This window comes from Tyto alba, unplaced genomic scaffold (assembly GCF_018691265.1).
Source record: "Tyto alba isolate M040663 unplaced genomic scaffold, T.alba_DEE_v4.0 Super-Scaffold_16, whole genome shotgun sequence".
Taxonomy (NCBI): Eukaryota; Metazoa; Chordata; class Aves; order Strigiformes; family Tytonidae; genus Tyto; species Tyto alba.
In genome coordinates, this window is record NW_024881278.1 from 395,953 (window position 1) to 422,958 (window position 27,006).

Consider the following 27,006-nt stretch of genomic DNA (forward strand, 5'->3'; position numbering starts at 1 on the left):
CTTGGGGCCTTGCTGTCTGTCTCCACCCTCAGGGACCTGGGGAAGCACTGTTGCGCTTAGGCTGTGGCCTGCCTTTCTTGGGACTGCTTATTTCTTTTTGAAGAGCTTGCGGAAGGAGCTCCGGAAACCCCCCTTGGGCTCGTGCCGTGGGTTGTGGTCGCTGAAGGATGTTTGCTCATTGTCATCCTTCTGGCAGAACCTGGTGTTGTCTTCTGCATGGAGCTCCTAAAAGGGAAAAGACAATTTAACCAGCATTTGCAACCTCACATCCTTGTCCCCTTCTCTCTCTCTCTGTGCTAGGAGGGACCTGGTGGGTGAGGAGGTGCTGGCAAGGCGGGGAGACAACAGGTCACTTGGGCTTTGGCAACACTGGTACTTCTGCAGAGCGCTTGTGGGTGGCTCTGAGGCTGAGGCAGTGGCAGAGGAGTGGAAGGATAAGCATTGTTAGAGGGAACTGGAGCCTTCCTTGATAAGCTTTTTGTTCAGGGAGAGCTTACTAGCTCCTTTTGCTAATAAGGGAGCAAGCCAGCATGGGCAGTTGAAGGAACTTCCCACCCTCTCCTTGCTCATGAGCTCTGTTTACCCTAGGGGAGGGAGGCTTGGGGCTTTTTGAGCTGATACAGTGTGAAAGACTCTTCTGTTGGCTCTGCTGCTGCCTGGTTTTATGTGTGGGGCAGAAGGCTTCACTAGCACACACACCTGTGGTAAATGTGTCACTAAAAGATCTCTCTCCCTTTCAGGAGAGTGACGAGTTCCTTTCAGTAAGGCTCTGGCCAAGTCCCTTTTCTCCAGTTCTTCCCACCACTGGCATGGTGGCCTCCTTTGCTCTGTCTTGTGGTTCTGGACTAGCTCCACATCTGCACCCTGCTCTGTGCAGGTGCGTGCCAAAGAGCTCACAAGCTCTGATTTCTGGACAGGCTGTGTCCCCATGGCTCTTCTTCCTCTGCCTTATCTCACATGCTCAACTGTCCACCACCTTCTTCACTCACTAGGCTTTTTTTCTCTATTTTCTTTCAAGGTTTCCTTGCTGCCTTTTTAGTCAGGCTGTTGGAACCTTGCTCCCATCATCATCTGCAGCTATAGACTCATCTGCATCTTGCCTCATTTTAACAGGAGGGTGTTTCTCCAGGCAGCACTGAGAAAACTAGCTAAGCACCTCACAGCACCCTTGGCCTCTTCCCCAGGAGGTGTGAAGGGCATCTTCTACCCTGACTGTGACAGCTCAGAGCTGACTCTGAACAGGCACTACAGACTACAGAAACATTGTTCCTGCAAGACTTGGTGTCCCTGAAGGGCTAGAGTGCTGCCTGCCATGCCAGTGGTTGTCTGAGGGACGTGCTTGCTGGGCTCTCTGTGTTTTCACACAGAATTTAGCATAGGTCTGTGATCCATACAACACACACAGGTGAAGCAAAACCCATGGACCAGGTCCTTGCTGGTGTAAATGGGCCAAGATCAGTGAAGTGATGCTGGTTTACACTGGCTGATGATCTGATACTAAATCCATTGGTTTTCTTAACTCAGCACTCCTCACAACAGGTAGAAAGGCATCTTTTTAACTGGGTGACACTCATTAGTGCTAATTTTGAACATCTTTGCACATACTTGGTGACACTGATCAGATACAACATTTACTTGTGGGGGAAGCTCAGTGACAGCTAGGGATACATGAGAGGCTAGCTCGCCTCAAGGGTGTTCTAGCTGTCACTCAGCAGCTGTGTGCTTCAAGCCCATGCTTGTCCCTGGGGAAGATATGCATGAAAAGGAGCTGTCTTGTCCCTCTCTTGGGCATGTACAAGCAGATGAAGACTTTGTGTGGACTTGGAAGATATTTTGGCATGTTCTCTGCCCTAACTGCATCCCAGATCTTTCTCTTCCTGCTGCTGCTTCTGCACCACCGTGTGCCTTTTATTTTTTTTTTCTCCTCCTATTTAAGCCTCCTTACTTCCAAAAAGCTCTGTTTTTCACCCGCTCCTCTCTGTGGGGGGAAGTAGCTCCTTTGGGAGCTTCGAGATGAGGCTGAGATCATGTGAGGCTGGACGTTCCTCTCCTGCTTCTGCTGCAGCCGGCTCCCACTGCTGCTCCGTGTGCTGTAGAGCCTGGTGCTCACACCCTCGGCGCTCCGCGGCAGCTCCTTCAGAGACCTGCTCAGCTGCTTGCCTTTGCTGTGGAACATCTCTCGCTTGTACGTACTGCTGCTTACGGGAGTGCAGCTCTTAAGCAATGGCTGTAAGGCATGATCTGTCCTCTCCGGTTCTGATGTGAAGTTAACAGGCCTAAGGAAGCAAATGTCTAAGCTGGACTCAGAAGAGGCTGGGGAGCAATTCTCAAAAAGAGCAAGGTTTTGGAAGGCATCGTCTTCATAGGGGCCTGGCAGGGTGAAAACCTCCCCAGGGTAGTCGAACTCTTCATAGCTTGGTGCAAAGTTCCTTGCATCCTGCAGCAGCTCCACAGAGGTCCTGATGGCTCTCTCGGTGTTTGCCACTGCATCGGCCGGTGGTGCTTCATACTCCATTTCAGGGATGGATTGTAAGGGGGCTGTCAGAGCCTTGAGTTCCTGCTCTGTGAGCTGAGAGGATGCAAGAATGTTCTCTGGCCTCTCATGTTTTCTACTTTCCATTTCCCAGTCAGAAGGCTTTACAGCCTGGATGTTCTCCATCACAGTTGGCTGGGGTTTCTTCATCTGGGGCATCAAATGCCTTAAAAATGTGAAACAAAACAAAACAAAACAAAAAAAAAAAAAAAAAAAAAAAAAACCAAAAACAGAAGGAAATTGAATACTAAACGATAACCGATAGACAGTGTGACAAGCTCTCCTACCCCCTTGCTTCCCCAGCCCCATTCTCTTGCTTTTAAGGCCAAAAGGTATTTTCATATCTTGCAGAATACTAACAGAGCTGCCACTAACAGAAATTGCCTGGGTGGATTAGCAGGAGCAAACTTGCAGAGGTGGAACTGTTTATCTAGTAGCTTTGGCTGACTTTTGTATTCTACACCACAAAATTAATAGAAACTGAGATGAGAAGCCAACTGCTCCATGTCTCTCCTGTTCATCTGCGTTTTTGATTTTTACTTTACTTCTCTTCCTGCAACGCAGGGGCCGTGTCTCATTTTCCTGTGGTCTGTTTGTGTTTTCAGGCAAACAGGGTTCCTCACTTGAGTAGCATGACCCTGTTCCCAGAAGTATGTCATGGTACTTGGAGGGATCCTACCCTCTGTGTGTTCCAGGTAAGTCAGCGGAGTACTGCATTGGATGAGGTATTAGGTGCAGGGTGTGCACCCCCATGGCCTTTAACAAACACTAGTTAGGAAAGCCCCACTGTCATCTTCTGGGGACATAATGAATGGAGTGAGAGAAACAAAAACCTCGTGATGTTTAAGATGTGCAGAGCTCTGCGTCTAGGGCAAGATAACCCCATGCATCAGACCAGGCTGGGAGATTTGGGTTGGGCAGCAGCCCTGGTATGAACTTGGGGTTATAGTCAATGCCAGGATAAAGATGAGCTGGCAGCATGCTCTCATGGCAAACAAGGCAAACCCTGACCTGAACTATATTAGGAGCTGCATGGTCAGCCAAACCAGGGGAGTTATTTTTCCCCCTTCTGTTCAGTGTTGATGAGGCCCCATCTGGACCCACGCTGGGTCCTCAGTTCAGGATGAATGTGGGGAAACTGGGAAGGCACTAGCTGAGACTACCAAGATGGTGGCCTGGAGCATCACATCTGTGAGGAGAGGGAGATTGACTTGGGTAGTCTGAGAAGGAGGCTAGGGATTGATCTAATAATGCTACCGCTTGAAGGGGACTCAAAATGATGAAGCCAAACTCTTCTTGTTAGCATCAAATAATGTAAGGAAGCACAACAGCCACAAACAGCCGACATAGGAAAAAAGGCACGTCTAGCATGCTTTTCTCAGTTGGCACCTATCAGTAGGTGAGAAATGGCCAAAGATTGCTGCATGCTACCAGTAGCCTTGTCTGTCTTGAATTAGTCTTATGTCTTTTTGAACCCATTTGACCTTGCATCTTGTGATAGTGAGTCCCATCATTCGATGATGTGCTATGTGGAAAAGTACTTTTTTTGCTAGTCTGAGACCTTGGTCATGTTTCCTAGCTCTTGTAATGTTGACAGTGAATAATCTGGAGTGTTACTACGCACACTACTGCCAGGCCTACACAAATACATGTCCTTCCTAGTATACTCTTAAGACAGCTAGCAAGAGCACTGACAGCCCTGCGTAGAGCTCTGAAATGTCTCCTGCTTGTAAGCCATGTGGTAGTGGATAGCAGATAGTGGAGCCAGCCCTTCAACTCTGTGCATATCCAGGGAGTAGTCTCCAAAATGGCAGTCTGTAACTGCCTAGTGTCACTGGCATAGTGTGGGTGAGGAGAGAGTTTTCAGCCTACTTTGAAAGCCTTCTACTAGGACAACGGGCTTACGGGGTTGTTGTGCCAGAGGAAGGTGCTGGTGGGAACGACTGTATTGTCTCTTCAGAGTGGATCCCACCGTCCCGTATAGATGTTGCACTGGGTGTTGGAGACACCTCTTGGCTCGTACACTGGGAGGTGAGACCTTTGTACAGCTTCACCAGGGATGACCTGAGGGAGGAGAAATCCATCGTCGTGCTAAGAAATAAGGCAGGGAATGAGCACGAGCATGTAGAATCTCAGAAAACAGGGTTGGGAGGGACCTTAATATTCCTGTTCATCTCTTCCCACCCCAAGGAGAGAGCTGTTCCCCCTACTCTGTCCTAGTCAGCAGGGCATCCTGCTTTCTGTCCTGTTCTTAATGTTCCTCCTGATAGCAGTCCCTCCCCAGCAGTCTGCTCCAGCCCTTTACCACCCTCCATATTTGGAAGCTTCCCTTGATCTTGTCCTGCTCCCCAAATGAATCATCGCAAGGAGCAAAAGCAACCAGATTTTGATTTTAGTAAAAAGTCTCGATTTCAAGGAACAATTCCGAACCACAACTTGAGAATCTACATTCAGAGTCATTTCTATCACTGTTCATCCCAAACAGGTTATGTATGGGAGGCTTTTGTTTCTCCCACCCCACTCCCCCAGTAAAATAAGATAACACTATTCTTTCTCAGTCTTAGTTTATGAGGGCTTCAGGCAACAGTCTTGGTGTTCACCAGGGCCCAGAGCTGCCAAAGCAGCTGAAGTCCCCATGTGTTCTCCCACTGGGGAGCGACTTTGCCATCAGCTTAAGGAATCAAATGTTCTCATGAAACATGTGGCTGCTATGTTTAGAAGGATTAAAATGATTTTCCTTTCACTCTCAGACAGAAGGGTCCACCCCCAAATCTGACCTCAGCTTGGAGGACAAATGCCAATAGTGGGCCTTCTCCATCATTCATATGCAAAGGGCTTTGTTTTGTTTCAACAGAGCAGTGTGCCTGTTGATCTTGCCTGGATCCTAAACACCCTGTTGCCAGGCTTCCCCGACACCTCCCTTTCCCTGGTGATAGAGGGAATGAGCTGATGTTGTGCTTACTTCTTCAGCTTTTTCCTCTTCTGTATAAGCAGGTCTTCATTGCATTGGAAGAGGAGGCTATAGTGTGAGATGAAAACCCGGAGGCGCTGCACACACACCAGCAGCAGGTAATAATCAGGATGCTCTTGCTCCGTGAACTTCAGGACATTCTGAGGCACAGAGAAGAGCAGACTGTTTGGAGGGTGTCCTAACCCTTTCTGGGTAGAAGGTGCTATTGGCACCATGGATTAGTGATATGGAGTGCCCATAACACTGCCCTGTGGGAGCTCTTCTAGGCAGTTACTGAGGGACTTTCACAGGGCCTGCGTCCTACTAATACAGTGCAAATACACAAGTAACCACTGTAAATGTAATAATGGGGATGTGTGGGTGATGCACTAGTTGAGTTCAGCACTGAGTAAACAAACCAATCTCTTGTTTTTTTACAAGGCTTGCTTTGCGTCATTTGTCTTGGCTGGAACATTTTAGAACAATTCAGATAACCCTCCTGGGAACCAGAACTCTTTTTATTACCAGGCTCTGTGTAGGAAAGGTTGTTGGGCCCTAGGAGCCTCTAGTCCTCTCAGTCTCTCAGCTAACAGGCATGTGGACAACTCAAAGGGGTCAGCTCTGTTTCAGGAGTTAGGTCAGAGCTCACAGTAGATGTGCCCCATCTCTGGCCTCCTGTTCTCCCAGAGCAGCAGGCAGCAGAGCTTTCGGCTTCCCAGGGGACAAAAGTTGGTTCTGTCAGGCCAAATGGAGAAACTGGCAAATAGAAGCAGGCTTCAAGTGAAAACGGTGAAAATAAATTCTTAGCTGGCTTTCCCTTTCAAAAGGTTTTTTTCAGAGAGCTCACTGGGTTAGCCAGAAGCCCTGTACCTGTACAGGCCTGAATACCATCTCTGAGTTAAGTCACATGTGATAAGAGTTCAACAAGACAGTTTCCATCCTGGGGCCCTACCTGTAGATGAATAAGGTATTCAGGGATTCGCTGGACTATATGGAAGAACAGAATGTAGAGATCAGACTTGATTTCTTCTTCTACCTGAAGTAAAGAAAGCAGCTTCAGTGTCTCTCCCACCCATAAAACATGTATACTTCCAAATGGTTCTGGGGTTTAGTGAGTAGTTATGCTGTAAGTAGTTACAACAGTTCACAGGAGCACACCAGTCAAGTGGCAGTTGTGCATGACAATACACCAGTCATCTTGCTTCTGGAAGGGATATTTGCAGCTCCTTCCACCAGCAATACTAGTTCTAAGGATGAAATTCCTTAGGTTAGGGATCCTCTATGAGGGACACTCAGACTAATTAAGTAGGGGTGTATGTTTAAAGAAACTAAATAAGTTTCATTGAAATCCCAGGTAGATGCTGCTGTTTGGACTGAAGTTCTTAGTTTAGGGCCAAATTGAACAAAATGCAATTGACTTCTCAATTAAGATGTGTTGGAAGCGAGCTAGTGTAGTTTAGTTATTGCACTTGAAAATTACCTTTATTTTTAACTTTCCTAGTTTAAACCAAGAATCAAGAGCATGAGACCAAATACCTGAAGCTGAACTTGAGGATGTTTTCCCTCTAAGCACTTACAGCCTCACTCTTGGTCTCCCTGTTAGGATGAGTCTACCATTTTCCAGGAGACACCATTTGCTAGGGACAGGTCTGGATAGCGTGTGCATAGGCAAGCTTTCTGGGAGGTTTGATCTGAGACATTATTTCATGTCACAGCAGAAATACAGCTTTGGTTACTCACAGTGATGAACACATTAAGGCTGCCTTTTGTAGGTGCATGCCAGCCATGGCAACGTTCAGGAAACTGGCATTTGGTAACAGAACAAGTGGATTGGCAGAAGAGTCCTATCATGGGCAGGCATAATGGGAAGAGATCCAGGCTTGCATGTTGCCATTATGTGTCTGTGAAGCAGGCAGGAAGTTTACCTCCTTCAGGATCACCACGTGGATCAGAGAGATGCATTCTGGCAGGTCCCTCAGGTAGGCAACATAGTAGTCCAGAAAATTATTCTTACAAAAGGAAAAAATAAAAGAACAAAGAAACTTGAGAGATTCTTGGTCATAGAGCCAGTCAGAATGAGAAACTGTTGATTTCCCCACCATCACTCCTGGGACCTCATCACTGCAGCCGAGCAGCTAACTCTGTGAAGCTTTCAGGTCTTGGGACTTCTCAAGAAAAGATGTTTAATAAAATGTGTTCAGCTGTTGAGCACAGTGTATAAAGCATTATAGCAGATGGGAGGGGTAGAGAAGCTGGGGATGAAGAAGCTTTTTTTATTTAAGACTCTTAAAATTTGTAAAGCATCAGATAAGTTTCTACATATCCTTCCAGGAGAGGTCCCACTGCTTGCCAGGGGTTAGGCAGACCTTCACCCTGAGAAGGAGGTGCTGTTTTGCTTAGGGCTACAAAAAATACAGGATAAGGGGCCTGCCCACCCGCTCATCATAACTCTGAGCAAAGTGTATTGGGGAAGAGAAGCATGAGAAATACACTCTTTTCACACCCTCGTGATGAATACAGACATCCAAGTTGTCAAGGCTTACCTGGGACTTCTGCAACCAAGTCTAGGTCTCGTGCGTTTATTACCGGGCTGTGTTACGTGGCTGCATGCCCCCAGGTGGGTCTGGTGTCTGGGCCCCCCTGACCAACCAAGTACTACAACAGAGGGGCTACCGTGCACTGGGACTCTGCTCAGAGGAGGCTGGCTGAAGGGCCTTACCCTAGCCACAGCTCCCCAGCACAACCCCTCTGCTGCAATGGATCTTGGCCCACCTGTGGGCCATTAGCACAACACAAACCATAGCCAAAGAGTCCAGAGGTCTGTAACATACCTCATCATTTGTTAACTTCAGGAAGATGTCTCCTAGGATCCCTTGTCGTGGCCAGCTCAGGACTCGTTCTTGTAGAGCGTGAAGTAAATCAACATGCTGCTGGACCAGGTACCGCAAAGAGTTGGGGAAGAAACTGAAAGGAGGTGATATCAGACTGGTTACACAGAGCAGAAGCACAGCCCTAACATGTACTGCTGAAGCATGCATTCATGAGTGGTCAACACAAGCTTGCTTTAAACCCAGATATTAACTACCTTTATTGGAGTCCAGGGTGCACCAGAAGGCCCTGTTTTGGCTGCTGTGTGCATGCAGGTACCCTCTCCAGTAAGCTATTATTACAGTGTTTTGAAGGTTTCTTAGTCTGACTCTCTGGTGCACTGTGTAGCTGACCAAGATTTGCAGAACTGAAAAGCCCAAGGCAATGCTGCTGTGGCTAATGAAACAGGACCATGGTCCTGTGCCATCCCATAGTGCTTCTAGGAAAGCTCCTCAGCTTTGTATGTTGTCTCATTTGTCAGGCCCTTTAACAAGCCACCCCACTGATGGTCAAAATGTGGTACTACCTTTCTGTCATTTCATGCCAATTTCATTCAGAATCAGAATGAAGATGTCGAATATCGAAATGTTTTGTCAGATGGAAAGGTCCCAGGGACAAAGAGTGAAAATAAAAACTCGCTTTGGACTATCATGCTTCAGTTTGAACTGGGTGTGTCATGTAACCGCTTAAATGAGTCCACATCAACCCATGTACTACATGTCCCACAGTGGACTTCTGTCAAATGACTCCTTGGATGCGGTACTCCTAGGGACAGTGGAAAGAGCCAAAAGAGAGAGAGCTAGCAAAGGCTGGGCTACGCAGATGTGCTTAGGGGCTGGGAACTCCCAGGCCAAAGCTGAGCAACTGGGGAGAGCTGTCGGAGCTACCCCATCCTGGGAACTGAGCTGCCACGGGAGATGGCCTTTGCAAAGGGCTGGGTTTAACTGCTAGGCTGGGTCAGTCTCACTGGTCTTGTATTTGTGTGTAAATACGTGTGTATGTCTGTGTATATCGATACCTGATGGATGGCAGCCACTAGCCAGGGGCTTATGCCCACACCAGCTTCTAGCACTGGAGCTGTGGACTGGGAGAAGCAGGCAGTGAATGCACAAAGCTTTATTTCTGCCCACACAGGAGGCGTGTTGAAAGAAGAATAGGAAACTGATAGGACTCGGGAGGAGACTGAAATGAAGTAGCAGTGAAACAGTTTGGGATGCAAGGTGGATGAGATGCAAGGACAGGCAGGAAAGTCTTTTATCACTGCAAAAACCTCCCAATCTCTCCAGTTTTCAACTAGAAATAAGCTCTAAGTGTTCAAAGATCTCTGGATGAAAGAAAAGTGGGAAAGAGAATGATGCAGAAAGAATATTGACTGAAGAAAACTCCCCGAAAGAGAGAGCACACTAAATCAAATACCTTCTCTCTTTGGTGCTCCTTTTCACATCTGGCCCTTGCAATGTGGCCTTGATCTTCAGGATTAGGGAAAGGTTGATGACATATTTCCTTTCTGACTCCAGCAGCTCCAAAGCGATGTTCTGCCTTTTGGCTTCCAGAAGATAATGGTTAAGTTTAAAAATAAGGAAATGCTGACCTCAAGAACAGCCTTATGTTAGACTGGTGATCTGACATTAAATCATGAAATGAGAAACTGTCGAAAAGTGACATTAATCTTGTCTTTGTATGTCTACTTTCTCCAAAATATAAAATTCTAGCATGATGCTACAGCTTGCCCATACATGGCTGGAGCCACAGTTTGCTAAGAAGGCTCCAAAGTAAATGTGGTTTCCCATACGAATACCAATTTTTTTTTTCTAAGGATAACAAAACAAGCAATCAAAGGCCAAAGAACTCATACCAGAGATTCACATCCAGTTTCCTGCAGAATGAGCATTTTTCACCCGCTTCAGTAACTACACTGTCGCAATCCTATCAGCACGCTGAACCTTACAGGTCTTGGAAAGGAGAGTGGATGTTCTGGGTGCAGAGTGATTCTGTCAGTGGCACAGACCAGCAAATACAAAAGCCAGAAGTCCTGGAGACTGGGCCCTGAGACATTCCCCCCTAGCAGGCAAAACTGGCTTGTGTGTCTCCCTTGGTAGAAGCTGATTACTGACAGCTCACACCAGATGAGAACAAGCCTCTCTAGCCAGAGTTTTCCACTGTCCTTACCAGCCAAAGAGGGTTCACATATAATGTCTGCTGAGCTGTATCTGCTTTGGCCCATGTCTTTCCCTCTCTCTGGTTGCTCTTTAGAAATGTATTCATCTCCCCAGTCCTTGGTGTCCTTGGGCTGCTTCCACACCGTTGATGACAGATGCACTTTTGGCTGCCCCTCTGTTGTCAAGGAAGGCTTGAGGCTATCATCTGTCTCTGTGGTTGCTCCTGCAATGACAAACAGTTGTATGGATCTTGACATCAGTTGACAGGTTATGCTACAGCAGGCACCTTACCTGCATTATCATCCATTTGAAGTACTGGAAGGAGAGTTTGAAGCATTCTCTGTGCTTCACAAGGGCTGTAGCCTTGTAGCATTAAGTCACAAACAGAAGTGCAGTTGGTAAGCACTTTGGCAGAACAAGGTTTGCACTCTTTCAGCATTTATTTTCAGACCAAATAAGGGCCAAAATTAGATGCATGTTAAAAAAAGAAAAAACATATATTCTAAGTGTAGTTGCACTTCAGAGTTTTGGGACACTTCAGGACCTAGTAATCTGACACTTATTGGCAGGTATTATAGAAACAGAAAGTATTATTATAATTTGGCCTTAAATGCCATTCTCAATGGATATAAGCATTCATGGGTTTTAAAATTTTTGTTAGCATGATGTGATTATGCAGCAGCAGCAGGACTCGTAGTCTGAGGCTATTAAAGAGAAGGTAGGGGAGGTTGCAGGTGCATTAGAGCCATTGGGCTAGAATTGCTTTAATGCAAATACTTTGTGTTGCAATGAACCATTTTCTGTAGCTTTTGTTCTCGCTCTTTTTTTTTTTTTTTTTTTTTTTTCAAGTGGATTCAAGCAAAAGAGCCATCCAGAACAGTGAGGGCTTCTAGTGAATAATGAAAACATCTAATTGCTATTTTCATGTATCCTTTTGCTGGCCAGGATCCTTAGTATCCCCTTATGATACCATTCCCTTACTTCTGACCAATTTTTATTTTTGCCCAAAAAACTCCTCTGTTACTATTCAGACATGTCCATAAGGAATCTGGAAGCTGGTGGGCAAATAAACAGCTCACCAGTTCTACTGGTATGTAGTCCCTGCAAAGACCATCTTTTCCCAAGTGGCAAAATGGTGTTCTCGTTCTTTGCCACATCAGTAAGCCTCAGTTCTTCCTTTCTGCAAAGGCACTTAAAACCTGTGAAAGCAGCAGCAGAAAAACTTTCTTGCCAAATATCAATCCTTTGCATTGTCTGGCAGGTATTTGACACTTCAGGGTTACAGGTGTCTCAACTGCAAGTATGAAAATGGCTGTACATGGCAAAGTGAAAGACATTCCTTTAAAATGTGTGCCCTGAAAGCATTTCTTCAGTGCAGTAAAGCAAGCACTCTGAATCATTGTCCTACTGTTTTTTGGCAGTTCAGTATTTTCCTACCTGGACCTGCTATGATTTTCACATTTCCTTCTCCCATTGGCATGATCCTGGTGTCAGATCCTGTTGAAGAAAAAAGGGAAACTTTACAAGAGAAGACAGCTGTAGAGCATGCTTCCTCCTGCCAAGACCAGTCGGTGTGGTTAGATCCTCCATTCTTTCACATTTTTGATATGGAAACACCCCTGTTAGATCCTCCACTAGCCTGTTTTGGGTCTTGTGATCTTTGTTTCAGTAGCAGCTGCGGGCAGGCTAACGTGGGGGTCCCTGTTGTGCTTGGTGATGTATGACTGCAGAGGAACATTAGCAGTCTTGACTTGCCTTTGCTCAGTAGGTGCAGGTAGAAGGCATCCAGCAGGCAGAACAAGAGGATGGAAGCATGACACAGAGACACGGCTGCCATTTTGGGTGGAAAGGAGCTTACTGAAGAGGGGTGAGATGACTAGAAAGAAAGGGACAGTGGGAGAAGTAGGAGAGAGAGGTGGATGTGCAAGAGGGATGTGAGGGAGGAGAGGGCTAACATACCACCTCACAGTAGGGCAGAGGTGGAGCTGTGGCTGGCCAGATTCTGAGCAAAACAGAGTAGAATATACCACATAGTTTTCATCCAATCTCTGCCTTTGATGACATTTTAAATATATGTTTTTAGTGTCTTCCTATCTGAACGGCAAGTGAGTGACAGACCAGTTTAGATCCCCAGAGTCAGTTATACAAAACAAGGGCTCTGGTCCATCACCTTTGCTTTAATTCCAACCTTCACAAGTGTTTGGCAGTTGACAGTGTTTTCCTGGTCAATGTGTATTCCTAACATCATGGGTCAGCAGCTTCTGCAGCTAACAAGGAGCAGTGATTCTCCTAGCAGAGTGTATATATGCAAGGAGCAGTGACACCAATAACCTAGTGTGTGTATATGTACCAGCTCCCCTGTCCCCTTGTCAAATCAACCACTGGTATGAGCCAAGTGTTCTCTGTCAGCCCAATCCCTGTGATCGTCCTTTCTGTGCCCTGCTCCCTTAAATGGAAACAAATCATGGAATCATAGAATGGTTTGGGTTGGAAGGGACATAAAAAATCATCTGGTTTCAACCCCCCTGCCGTGGGCAGGGACACCTTCCACTAGATTCAACCTGGACTTTAGCACTTCCAGGGAGCGGGATATGCGCAAATTCTCTGGACAACCTGTTCCAGTGTCTCACCACCCTCAAAATAAAGAATTTCTTCCTTATATTTAATCTAAATCCACCCTCTTTCAGTTTAAAACTGTTACCCCTCGTTCCATCACTACAATCCCTGATAGAGTCCCTCCCTGTCTTTCATCTAGGCCCCTTTAAGTACTGGACTTTAAATACTGGCTGTTATAAGGTCTCCCCAGAGCCTTCTCTTCTCTAGGCTGAACACCCCCAACTCTCTCAGCCTGTCCTCATAAGTGCTCCAGCCCCTTGATCATCCTCGTGGCCCTCCTCTGGACACAATCAGGCAGGTCTATGCCTTTACATTGGGGTTCCTAGAGCTGGACACAGTACTCCAGGCGGGATCTCACAAGAGTGTAGTGGAGGGATTGTAGTATTTTTATCAGGGCTCCTGCTTGCCTTTGTGTTTGTGCCACTAGCATTACAGGGATGAAGATTCAGCCTGCTTCCCTTTCCTCGGAGGAGGCAAGCAACAGTCTTTGGGATAGTGTTCACAGGGCAGCATCTCCTGAATCCAGGCCAGCACCAAGGCTGCTACCCTGTGACACTGCTGAGGTGCGTGCACGAACCTGGGAGTGGTGCTGTTGAGAGCAGCACCCCCATTCTCTTTTTGTGCTGCTGGCGCCTGAGGAAAACATGGCATCCTCTTACTCTACTGACCTTTTTCTGGATTTTTTTTCCTGAGGAAGGCACTGCATTTGCCTACTCTATTTCCTACCTTTTTCATAAGTCACGTTGTGTAAAAGACTTGTAAAATCTTCGTTGATCAGCACAGGTTCTGGGAGGTTAATGGATCGAAATGGGCTGCCCTGGAGAGGTGTAGGCACTGTCTGTGACCCATGGTCATCCTTCTGTGCTCTTCTGTACAAATACAAAGAATGAGACAGTTGGAAAGTATGAATGCTACAGGTGAAGCTCCTATACTACAGTTGTGGCAGACATCAGTATAAGTACAAGAACAGAGTCAGAAGTAGGACAACTCCAGCAGAGATCAGGAAAGGAGTTGGTTTTGATGTAGTTGGCTTTGATTGCAGTTCATGAACAACGTTCTGAAAGTAACTTCCACTGGCTATAGGGAAAGTTTATTTCAGCTCTGTTCTTTTGCAGAGCATATTCCATCTAATTAAATGGCTTAATTAGCTAAGGGGCTAGCCTAGATTTACAAAGTGTTTGCATCAAAACAGCTGTACACACATTAAAACTCTGTTTTCAGAAGGAGGCTAATCAGGGCCAAGGTGGACAAGCAGTCTGCTTCATCACAGCAACAGTGTGGCCCACCAGTGTGCAAACATGCTCCTGCATGACCCTGCTCAGAGAAAAAAAGACTGGTGACAGGAAAGCAGAGCATGACTGCTTCATCAGAAGCCCAATGAATCCTGCATGCTTGGAAAGGGAAACTGCAATGCTATTGTCTGGATGGGGGGTGATTTAGCAAGAGCTTGTAATGGTGAAGGCTCCTACCTTTCAACAGTATTGCTGCCCCAACATGTCTCTAACAGGTCTGAGTATTTCACCAGGCCCTGGTTTCCCTGAGAGCTGATGGGGCTGTTTTGCTGTTGGAATCCCAATGAGTTGTTGCTGGTTTTCTGCTGTTTGCTCTGTGGGGTATGCATCTAAAAGCCTGGGGTAAACTGAAGGCTAGAGCTTCCAGTAATATTCAGGATAGATACACACGTCCATCCAGGGAAAGGTTAAGATATTAAGCTATAAGGAAATGAACAAAATGGACACTAGTGCTAATTAGCACTTCTGGAGCCCTGGAGTTTGGGCCCTTACTTAGCTTTCACTTTCCGTGATTCCCGCCGCTTCTCTTGCTGCAGCTGCTCAATTTTCTGTTGCATTTCCTCTTGCTTGGCACTGATTTCTTCAATCATTGACTTTGCATCGCTGAGCTCCTCCTGAGAAACAGGCAAAAGCACAGCATTCCCAGGGTGCCCATCAGCCTTACATATCACAGCTTTGAATGCTGGCTGGTGTGCACTAGAGATGCTTCAGGGTGCTGTGGAGAGTGGCCCTGTGATTAGACACTCTTCCCTTTCAAGTCCAGTGTGTGTAATACATGCCACACGCAGCATGGCAATCCTTAATTCAACTACAGGCAACTCACCCAAGCCAGCGTGATGTCACATGTTAAGGCACTGGTGGGAGATGGAGACACAGGGCTTCATCCACCACCAGTCCAAAGCACTGGGAGGACTTCTACTTTTAATGGCATTCGGAGGTAGGCCTGAGGAAGCACGTTTCCCTCTGAAGTTCTCCAGCATGTGTATTAACATGTTGCACTTGGTTCAGATCCCAGTGTGATCACTCACATGTATAAGCTTTTGCCAGTCAGGCCTTGGAGCTGTCTTTTTAGCCTGGTTTCCTAAGGAAACGAGGCCCTCCGTAACCTCCCTGTCAGCACATCCTCCCCCAGGCAGTTTCAACCAAGCCTTTCTTGGATGTAGAGCTCTCCGATGCATGAAGTAAGTTCCTGCAGGTTTCATCAATGTGAGCAGCAGAATGGAAGAGAGAGACTCAAGAGTTTCTTGTGAATCGAAGGAGAGGGATTTTCCCCAGTCAAGGAGGTGGCTTCACTGGGAGCTCAACATCTGGACAGTCAACACAGGCACGAGGCAGAGGAAGAGCAGCCTTTGCCCCTCCTGTTGTTTGTGTAATTCCTTGTATCTGGATTTTAAAACCCCTTTTTACCCCATAACTATGTCCTGGATAACCCTGCCTCTGGTTGCTTTGAGACCTCTGCCATGTACCCTTACACCTCCTGTTGTCTCCCTTGCTCATCTCGGACCACAGGGCTCCTTTTGCCCAGTGCCATCCGTCTCTCCCTGTCACAGGGTCAGTAACAGGATTTTCCAGTAAGCAGCTCTCTTTAACTTCACAATGTATTATTGACTCAGCAAAACCCCAGGGGGAAAATTTACCATAAAAACAATAAAACAGTTCCTCTGCCTGCCTCCTCCCAGGCAGTCATCCAGTTTTTGCATCAAGATGCTGGCTAGTTTAAAGTGTACATCAAGCCTTCTTGCTAGGCTCTCCCTCCAGTCCTTTGTCTTTATCCTCTTGGGCCAGATCAAACCAGGCAGCACTTCCTCCCAGCCATGTGGGAATGCAACTTGAAAAGGCTTTAGGGTTTTGTGTTAATTCCCTGCTCCCCAGAGGCTTTGGTTCCTGCAGGAAATGCAGGAGACCTGACCCAGGGAGAAGTATGCCACGGTGGCCCAGCAGCAGCCTGTGAACGGGCCATATGCCTGTTGCACCTGCAGCCCAGAGCAAGGGTTGCTTGTGCCCATGGTAGCTCCCAGCATGACCTCGTGGTCCATCCATAAGGTTAAACAGGCCAGGGCATGGGTTACATTTGGGTTGGAGTAGTCGGAGGAGACACAAAGCCAAAGGAAGTGCACCAGATATGTCTGAAACAATTGCCAACTCATTTTCTTTGCAAGCAGGTAGGGTTGCTGGAGGCAGGGGAATGCTGCCCCATGCCACCTGAGCTGATGTGGCAGGTACGCAGCTCCCCCCCAGGTAACACTCCTACCTTGAACGTGTTGAGGGAATTCTTCATCTCTGCCACTTTCTCTTCCATGGCACAGCGGCAGCTCTTGACCTTCTCCTCCAGGGCGTACTCGCCATGCTGGATTCGTGACAGCTCCTGCATTGCTTCTGTGAAACCCGCCTTCAACTCAGAGGCTAATGCCTGCAACTAGAGGAACCACAAACACAGTGGGTTCAGTCCCTCCTCCCAGATGCAGGTGGCTGTGTCCCTGAGGGTCACCCACGGTTCAGAGTGGCATGGAGGCTGGGTGTAACCCATCCTGTAAGGTGCTGTCCTCTTTCTCATCCTCCTGTCATGGCTGGGAGACATGGAGGGAGGTTCGGCCACTGCTGCAGCCTCAGTGTAGGGTAAGAGGTATTTGTCTTGGGCAATCAATGTGCCCCTTTTTAGATTTAACATTTTTCTAGGCTCCCTGGCAGTTTGCAGCCTGTCAGTCTGTAGAAGGAGAGGACAGCCTGAAACATGCCAAGAAGGTTTGCAATAATATCAGCCAGTATATCAATCCCCAAAGCAGCTGAGCAATCAAGAACATGTCTGGTTTTGAGCAAGTCCTCCTTCCCTTAAGCTTTTGGGGCTGGTGCTCTCCCCAGATGGGTCTAACACCTCCTCTCTCCCCAGGGGCTGTGGAGAAGCTCCGTCCTTGGTCAGTGAGTTCTTTCCAGGGAAGGAGGCAGCTCTTTAACTTGTGAAGGGGAGGGAGCAGGAGGTTCTCTCCTGGCCTGCAGTGACACTGTGCCCACTCTACCTGTTTTCCATCCCTAGAGGCCCTAGTGCTGCTGGAAGTGCTCACAACCTAAGCTCGAGACAGCTGGTTGATAGCCAGGTGAAGCAGGAGTCAGGCTGGCATAGTGAGCAGGCAAGGCAGGTGTGGAGGTGGGCAGTATGGGGGGGTAGGCAGCTTGCAGAGGATAGGGGATACCCTCTTTGGGGGCTGCTTGGGCTGGCAACCCTGAACCCTGCCCCCCGCACTGTGAGCAGGGCGCTCATTCTGCCTGCACAAAGCCCACAGCGAGGTCACAGCCCAAGGCGCTTCGGTACCAGTGGTTTTTACCTTTACAACAGAAATTCGGCCTAACATCTGGTTATAAACTGAGTCCAAAACTGGAGCACTGATGGTAAGAGGACAGCCACCCCGGGGAACTCAGGCGCTTGAGTCCTGTAAATGGAGCAGAGATGGCTTCCGATACCTCAGGGCAATGGCATGCACCATCCTCTGATCAAGACTGGCAGAGTCTTTACAGAGGACGTCTGCTTGACATCCCCACTCCTACCCCAGTGATTACCCCACAATCCCCGGTCTGGTTTGGCTGGACACACATTCCCAGAGCTGCCTGGGTAGGAGAAACAGGGCTGACAGGAGCTGGGACAGGGCAGAGGGGAGCAGGAGGCTGAGGACATCTTCCCTCCTCAGGCAGTCAATCCTGACTCCCCAAGCCCACTGGAGCTCCAGACCCCTTGGTTCAATACCTTCACCCACCCTTCCCAGCCACAGTGGACACAGGAGTGTCACGGGAATTGTCATCTTGTGAGTGTAGCCTGAAGGATTAGAGGGGCTGCTCGGGGCCATGGCTGCTGGTGGAGGCAATGACCATACTGCTTCTGATATCTCAGCCTAGGGGGGTTAGCCAGATGATCTGGGCATCATCAGACATCCTAACATACATGCCTGGAGAAGTGGAGGGATATAAAGTACTGCAACTGTGCAAAATGTTGATATTCCCATCCCTGCTCACAGGTGCTTGCCCCACTTCCACACTGAGCTGACGTTGCCAAGGCAGTCTCCCTGCTAGCCTGCATCAGGGCTAGGCATTGTACACTTCCCTCCAAACGAGAAGCGGTGATTCGTCAGCTCTGTCCTTTCCAACTGAAATATGCTATTCTGTTCTATGATATCCATTTTAGAGATCTGCTTCCAGATGGAGATGTCATAGACTCAAGTCTTGCTAGCAGTGGATCGGCCCTGGAGATAACAATGTCTGGAGAGAATAAGCCCAAAATGAAATGTTTCTGCCCACAAGCCTGGCCATATCCTTCTCAGATGCTTCCAGGAAGAGGGTACACTTAGACAGATCCTCAGCAATGATGCTGATCTGGAGGATTCCGAGTCAAAAACTGCTAGGCATCAGCAAGTCAGCAAAAAGGGACCGCTGCAGAGACTTTGGTATCCATGTGCACCAAAAGGCTATGTGAAAGCAGAGTTCAAGCAGTCAAAAGAAAGATTTGGACTAGAGGTTGGACTAAGGTATCTTCTGCATCTACGAGCAGTTGCTTGTTATTTTGTGATTCACTGTTCGCAAATCTCTGCTTCTGCAGTCACGATGCTAGCTTGGTTTGTTTGTGTATCCTTTCCAGTGCTCCAGACCCCAGCCTGGGTTTGTCCTGCCTAGTACATCCTTCCTCAGACCCATGCAGCTTGCAGTGGCTATTTCAGACACCAAAATGCATCTTACACTTATTTCCGTTTGTTGCTACTTGATGGATGAAAGCATCCAGCAACACCAATCAGCCACATCTGCCAGGGCTTGTATGGCTGGACATGAAGTGCTGAAACCCTGAAAACTCCCTCCTCTGCTGCCCTCAGTGCTCAGAGCATAGAAAGGAAACACAGCCTTGTGGCATTGGATGCAAGTTTGATGCAAAATTGAGTGGAGTGGTACAGGAACAACACGTTATCTTTGAACTCCTGCCAAGCGCAATGTAGTGCTTGAACTGTGGATTTTAGTTTGAGCTTATTTCTAACAACAAGCTGCAGAAAACTATCCTTTAAATCCCATGTGCTGTTAAAACAAACGGAAGCTGCTGAAGCATTTGCTCATGCTTATGTCTTGCCCAAATGATTATGCCTACAGGACTGGAGAGACATTTCACTCCTGGAACATCAAGCCAACCCAGAGTTTCCAAAGTTTATCAAGTGCGACACATACCAAAAAGACATATTTTATACTACCACTGAAACTTGGCAACAGTTTAACTGTAATGTGTTGCCCTGGCTCACCTATTAGTGGGAATAAATACACACCTTAACATCTAAGTTGTGGAAGCTAAGGAGCACACCTTAACAACTTAAGTTGAACCAATGCCTAGAGGATAAATGAATCTGCATGGTCACAGGGAGTCCTTAGAACCTGACGAAGAACTGTTAAAAACCAGCATTTAAGCATCTAAGTAATTTAGTATGCAATACATGCTTCAGCCCCCACCTGCCTTCGGAGTGTGGCCCTCAAACCTGACAAAGCAATGCAGTGGGGGATCCTGCACAATACATCTGTAGCAGATTATGTCTTTCTTGGGGGCCATGAGTGCTATTTTACCTGCTGCCCTGACATTTTTCAGCTTTGTGTGGAAAAACCATGAAAGTAAAATCTCTAGTGGGACCAAGTAACTGCCCTGGGCTCTATGTGCCCGTAGGGAAGTGAAGGATTCTCCTCTCTTCTTTGCATGACTGATTAATAGGACATTGAGGAGCAGACAGCTGTGACTCTCACTTGCCCTCCAACCCAATGAGAATACAAACTCTCTGTCAAAGTCCATGTGGAAAGGGGAGAAAGTGTTTCCCAGCATGGAGAGAGGAACTGTGACCACGTGGAGGAAGTAATGGTAGCTAGAGGAGAGAAGGGTGAGATCGGAAGACAAACAAGGAGCATTTCTCAGCCTGGCTTTGACTTTATTTTGCAAGAGTGAAGCTATTTTTATATATATATATATATATATATATATACACATATATATAAAACAGCTGTGAAATCTTCACTGAGCCTCTACTCTTGTATCACCTGCTGTACTGTCCCCAAAGGGTGGACCAGAGGCAGCAAAACTGCAGAGCCTTCCTATCCTGCCTCATTGAGTGCCAGCAAGCAGAGCCATTTGCAAAAGATTGTGACCATCCCTGCAGCCTAAAGCTTTGTTCAGGCTTTGAGGCAGTCCAGGGAAGATGGTCATGGCCAGGAGACGGGGATGGCTAATGGAAGCAAGGGCTGGGATGGAAATCAGAGGCCAGAGCCTAGTGGTCTGGATTTACTGCCCTGGCTGCCACTGAAAGGGTAAGAGGGAACCCTTGCTTCCATGAGTATCTGTGTCCCCACATATCTCCCCCAGCACTAGCCAGTCTGACCAGGGCCCTGTGTCTCTAAAGGGATGGCTATTTGCATTTGCCGCCCTTGGCACCTGCCTAGGTCCTTACACCAGAACAGGGCCTGCTCTCAGGGACCTTGCGCTGAAGCCTGTCAAAACCAGTAGAAAATAGGATCATGATGAAGAAATACTGCACAGGAATAATACTGCTGTTATAAATATATCCCAGAAAAGAGCAAAACCTTCTGTGGCCATGAATGAGTATTGTCTGTGTTATGTTTCCCAGCTTATCAACTGTCCATCACTTGGCACATTTTATGTGGCTGATTTGAAGTAAGTAAACCTTGTGCCACACAAAAGAGGGCTGCCTGAGGACACTAATCTGGCACAAAGTCCAACACTTGCCACAAAGTCTGGATCTGATTTTTCTGAGCTGCGTGATACATGCTTTTACCAGGAATAACTAATTTCTAGCCCAACTACTAACTCCTACATTTAAGGGTAGCACTTCTACAGCCAAGCATTAGGAAGGCTTGCAGTGCCTCATAGTGAGAAAGCAGCAGAGCTGTGCTGATTTACAGTGGGAGAGAACCTGGACCTAGGAGTATATCCAGCATTTATATTCCTAGGCAAGGATGGTAGGAATAAAGGCAGAGCAGCAAAGAAGGATGGAGATACTTAAAGGAGGCTGCAAGCACTTAGCTCTTGTTTCACATCTGTGCAGTCTTTTTTGGTAACTGCAGTGTCCATAGGGCCCTTGCTGAAGCAGAAGGGGACAGCCAGATGGTAACTTTTAATTTAAAGGGCTTGTCAGGATATCCACATCTCAGCTGGGTTTTTCTGGGAAAAGAGTGTGCATGGTGTTACCAGCACACTTTCCATGCATGTGGATCCACTGTGCTGGGCCCTTCAGCAACCCAGTCCCAGCTCCTGCTTGGAGCTGTCTAGATGGGGAAAGAGGGTGATACAAGAGAAGCACTGACCAGTTTAATAGGAAGCAGTATCTTCTCCACTTGCCATGGTACACTTACAAGCAATTACGGGCATTAGTGTTGCAGTGGTGACAAGGAAGATCTCAAATAGTCAGGATTTCCAGTTGAGGGATATGTTTCTTCTTCAGAGTATGGTTCCATATTGTACCAGACGAAGGTTTAAAGTGCTCAAAACTCTGTTGCATTTCCTGCAGACTGGAAATGCGTAGGAAACGTCACTGTGGAAACACTGAAACTGCATCTTACGGGAAGGATGCTCCCTAGACTGTGGTATAGACAATCTTGTTGCATTTGTGGTGGGTAATTGCAGCAAGAATGTCAACTCAAAGAGTGGCTGCAGAGCTCTGGAAGTCCTGATCACTTTGAGCCAATGTGGGCATCTCAGGCAGGGTTTCCAAGCTCCTGCCTGGAGATCCAGAAACATGCAGCAAGACTCGATGCTCTGGCTGCTCTGGATTATCAGGCAAGAAGAGCACCCCATGGTCCAAGGAGCTCTGAGGCTGCCAGGATAATCCAGAGCCCCCCCCAGAAGAGTGGACCTCCTGCTGGCAAAGGCACCCCTGCCCCATGTCAATCAACAACACATCCTTGCTCCTGGGACAGTTCATCTGTTTTGGTGAATGCTCATCAGAGCTCAGCCATGAAACCTCCCTCCAGCCCAGTGAATTGACATTCTCTAATCAGTGCTAATGAGGTGATCTATTTAATTAGCTGAACTCACAAATCACCTGCCTAAACACCACTGGTTGTCAGCAGAGAAATTTTACTGAAGTGTCTTTTAAGATGAGGCCTAAGATGTGATATGTATGACATTTGTCCATGCAGTGTGCTCATTTCCACGTTCCTTGTGCCTACATATTTCCTTCCACTTAATTTAGCTTTTTAACTTCTGTTTATCTACTAGTAACTCTTTCAACTCTTGAATTATTTAGGGCATTTTGATCATCTTTACCTGGGAAATCTGTGTTGCAGGGGTACTCACAGGCACACTTTCAGTCTCTCCTGTGGGAATAAAGAACTTCAGTCAATTAAAATGACTTATTATGGTTGCTATAAATAACTGGAACAGAGGGTTTGAAGTCCCTCTTGAGGTACACATCAGTTTTAAAGGACTCAAGTCTCACTTTAGGAGGTGTGAACACCATATAATTTGTAAAATAAACTGCAGTTGTGAAACAGGAATGGCCCACCTAAATCAGATGTTAAATTCACCTCATTTGCTGTCCTCTGTCTGTCCAAAGCTGATTCATGTGAAGAGGTGAGAGTCTTGTATGTGCAATTAAGACTAAATTGCTCCCTGTGAAGTTCAGTTCTGTGTACCAGCCTTAAGTAACAGGATTTTTACCCCAAAGTGTATTTTTACCCTAAAGTATTTTTACATATTTCAAGTATCTCCACAAAAGGCTGATCTGATCTGTATATTTTAAGCCCTAAATTATATTTTGTCATAATGCATTCCAAGCAATAATCACGTCTTTTGTAACACCAATAAAATACATCTTTTCATCAGTTTCATCATTGCTAGGTTTTTGTGGCATTGTGATCCCACCTGATATTGTACAACGGAGCTACACTTAACATTGCTGAAACAGTCTTAGCTCATGGAGGAGCTTATATCTATTTTGCAAAAGTGTTTCGGACACTGAAGAGACATTATCTCTAGGTATTAACTGATTGAAACCAAAAAGTCCATATTTATTATTTCTTCTTCAAACACTGTCTCTTCTGTGAAGAAACCTTCAATTATCCAACAGAAATTATTGCTTGTTGTGCCACCGTTGCACTTTGAGGGAATTTGCAGTCCTGTGGCCATCAGTTCCCACGTTATTCCCTATGTCAGGCTCCTTGGCTAGCCTTCACTCCCAGAAAGCACCATGCCACCCAAATACATGTCTGGATCGCCTCCCCTCAGCAATGTCACTTCATAAGGGGGATTTTCTTTTGCTCCCAAGCATTTGCTTCACCCATCTCTGCTGTCAGTCACAGATATGACTAGTGACCCCATGCCCAATTCTAGGGGCAGCCAAGCTCCCTCTTTCCATGCAGAAACTCAGTGCCTTATCCACCTGGGCCTTTAAGACCACAGAAATTCAGTTCTACAGAGTCTTGAAACAGTGCAGGGAGGACTCTATGCAGTCAGCCAGTGCATGAAGGGGAAAGCTGAATACTGGAAGTCAGAGCTTTGCAGGGCACAGCTATGCTCTGATTTCTTTACCCCTGAGGGGAATATGGGTTACCACCAAGGGCACCTACAAAATGGCACTGTTCTGGTCTCTCAGATTTGTCCTGATTCAGAGGAATGTGAGCAAATTCCACAGTGACTCACAGAAGTGAGAGGTGAAGGAGGAGAGGCCATGTGTCCCTCTCTGCCCATGTGCCACTTTCTCCCCATGCTGACTGGTCTCGCATCTGTGGGGTTGGGTATCACGGTCAGACACTGACCCTCCGGAGAATATCCTCCGAGGTTCCTCCTGGGGAAAACAAGGGGCAGTAGGCTGACTGGGAGAAGTAATCATGACCCTGAACTGCCAGCTCTTTGGGGTCAAAACCCATCAGCCAGCCTGCACCAAGTCCCAAGTTTCATCTTTTAAATGACAGGTTGTTTTCATTTTCAGCTTTGGCACTTCTGGGTCTTTTTTTTTTATTATTATTTTCTCTGCACCCCCACAAACTGGAAACTGACTTTTGGTCTGAAGTGAATGATGAAGCTTTCTCACAATGACTGGAGCTGAGGCTTGAGAAGATAGTTGGTGTGTACTGCAATCCTCCTGAATCAAGGAAAGTGAGGTGCATGTTTATTCTGATGTAAATGCTACTGCTGGACTTACTGTGGGATGGTAATGACTGACCCAAAAAGAGCAAGAGGACATGTTTCTTAATTAACAGCACAATACAAACCAGATGCTGGGAGGACAAGGAGATGCTGTTTTTGCAAAGGGGTGGATGTATTGAATGCCGAGTTTTGTGAAGGGCAAGAGATGTCAGGTAGAAACACAGGACAGCAAGGAAGAGCCATGGTCTCCTCACATTTTCTCTGGGTGTTTTTCAAGCTGATACATAACATAGAGGACTCGACCCAAGCCCTGCAGAAGTCTGTAAGGATCTTTTATTTGGGTTTGGATATGGATCAGTCTGTAACGTCCTTGGACACACTCAAAGCAAGGAACTGCTCCTGAGCAAGACTAGAAGAGCGGAGAGGATCCCTGCTAATGTGATTTTACCTCCCACCTTTGCTATAGGCATAAGCAGAAGCACTCTCTGCACATACCCAGTCAAAACCCAGATCATTTCTATAAAGCCATTGCCAGAAGCTGGAATAGAGGAGGCTCCTCACAGTTGCACTGTGGGAAGCAAGGGGTTTTGTGGTTATCTCTCAATTTCTTCAGTGAACATCTGCAGCCCATGAGGGAATACCAATTAATTGGAAAAAATTCCATGAGTTAATTTCCTTTTTAGCCTGCTGTAGTGCAGGGGCCTAGGTACACAGAGCTAATTTAGTCAAATTAGAATAATAATAGAGAAATTAACTCTTCCGTTACCAATGCCATGAGTGAATGTTGGCACTATGAAGCATCTTTTAAGAGGGAAAGAGATGATCCAGGCTCTCTCTTGAGCTGACAGTTATGGGCACTCCTAAAGCTGTTCTCCCTGTTCCTCATAGTTTCAAGAGTTCCTCAGCATATGGACACAATGCTGCAAGGGATTTGGGGTGGAAAGCAAGTACCACCAGCCACACTCTCCCCTGCAAGAAGCACATCTAAAGCAAATAACCACTAAAACCCTGGACCTGAAACCCCTGAGCTTTGCAGACTTTCTAAAAAAGTGCTGCTGACTGTAGCAGGACTGGTTGCATGCAAGCAGTTGTGGCCTGTGGTGCTTGCAAGATCAGAACTGGTGCAGAAGTCTGGGTTGTGGCACTGACATAAACGAGAACCGCTTGCAACAAAGCATGTGGGGGAGAGAAGCAAATCCACATCACAGAGCCCTCATGTAGACGTAGCTTTTGACAGAAGTCTCTGTACATCCCAAGGCAGAGGTGGGTCCAAGACAAGAGGGAGAAGTGACTTCCCACATTTGAAACATGTCATATGCCACAGGATTATTTTCCAGAGGGGAGAGGGAGGTATTTCTAAAATAAGAGATAAAAACCTCAAACCCCAGATATTTCTATGAAACTAAAAGAAGGGAACATTTGTCCACAGCTGCTGTGGCTAAGAGGTGCTCTTGGGGGGCTTGCTGGCATCTACCAACAGACACTAACATGAGAGCAGGTTTATTCCTCACTGTCTTTCATACTATCAAGAAGTGAAATAAGAAGATGCTTTACCTTCTTGTTTGTTTGAGTCCATGGCTGCTATAGGGTGTGCGTCCTTGCAGGGACTCCTGTCCTCACTCTGGAGGGTTCTGGCTGGTCACTGGGAACATCCCATGGCTTAGAGCTGCCCACATAGGAGCCCTGGGATGGGTCAGCTGGTTTGAACCCTGAGTGCAGAAAGATGCAGAAAGGGTTTATTGAGCAGAGGTGCTCAAAGTTCAGAAAACAGAGGGAGGAGGAGGGATTTGAGAGGGAATGAGGCATCCGAAGGGTTTGTCTGGGTTCATAGTGCCCCCATAAGCAGGATGGGCACTGGCACAAACACTTCCCTCCCAGCCCAAGGCTATTTGTGCTTATATGGATGGGTGATGAAGAGGCACTGTGTAATCCCACAGAGACTATTTGCTCAGCAAGGTGCTTTTTGTATGAACACAGAAGCAAAATGAGATGTATTTTGAATGGCACATGAACATCTTGCACGAGTGCTCATCATCAAAGAAATGACTTTTTGCTACACAACTAATCACTCAAAATATCCTCCACTCTTGTGTTTGGGTCACAGAGATACTTACTGCCTTCACAGTGCTGCTGCACAATCATGATGGCACTTTTGGAGTCACTTGTACTGCCATACCCGCTTTCTCTATCAGTTGTCTCCCTGACTTTTGGAGGGCACAGGAGTGCTGTAAGGCACCTTGATGTGCAGAGCTGCAGCCTCTCTGGAAACCATGGTCAACAGAGCATGATGCCATGCCCATGTCACTCCCTTGATAAAGCATCTCATCAGTCCAGTAATGAGGTGAGGACCTTGGGAACAGTCTTAAGATAATTCCTGAGTAATGATGCAGGCAGAGCCCCGGAAAAAATGGACTGCACCAGCTCACACTTTTATCAGCATGGGCACTGCCCCGTATCCATGCTTCCTCTCCCCAGGGTTTAAT

At 47.0% G+C, this 27,006-nt stretch overlaps 1 protein-coding gene across 1 annotated transcript; it reads right to left on the minus strand.

Annotated features, from left to right (window-relative positions):
- On the minus strand, positions 1–26,665 carry ARHGEF33 (Rho guanine nucleotide exchange factor 33). The gene is made up of 16 exons (XM_042789792.1): positions 26,638–26,665; positions 22,703–22,752; positions 16,670–16,834; positions 14,911–15,032; positions 13,853–13,995; positions 11,948–12,007; positions 10,862–10,873; positions 10,521–10,730; positions 9,768–9,897; positions 8,315–8,447; positions 7,409–7,492; positions 6,436–6,519; positions 5,496–5,644; positions 4,439–4,597; positions 1,946–2,699; positions 1–225 (listed from the first exon to the last, which is right to left on the minus strand). Exons 1-16 carry the CDS (start codon positions 26,663–26,665, stop codon positions 88–90), a joined length of 2,421 nt encoding a protein of 806 aa, XP_042645726.1. The 3' UTR covers positions 1–87.
- Between the last annotated feature and the right edge of the window lie 341 nt (positions 26,666–27,006).

Excerpts from the sequence above, each read along its gene's own strand:
- ARHGEF33 (XM_042789792.1), bottom strand. The coding sequence starts at position 26,665 with ATGATTGTGCAGCAGCACTGTGAAGGCA. Across the intron at positions 15,033-16,669 it reads ATTCCCTCAACACGTTCAAG|GAGGAGCTCAGCGATGCAAA; the intron begins GTAGGAGTGTTA and ends CCTGTTTCTCAG. Across the intron at positions 13,996-14,910 it reads TCACGGAAAGTGAAAGCTAA|AAGAGCACAGAAGGATGACC; the intron begins GTAAGGGCCCAA and ends GTATTTGTACAG.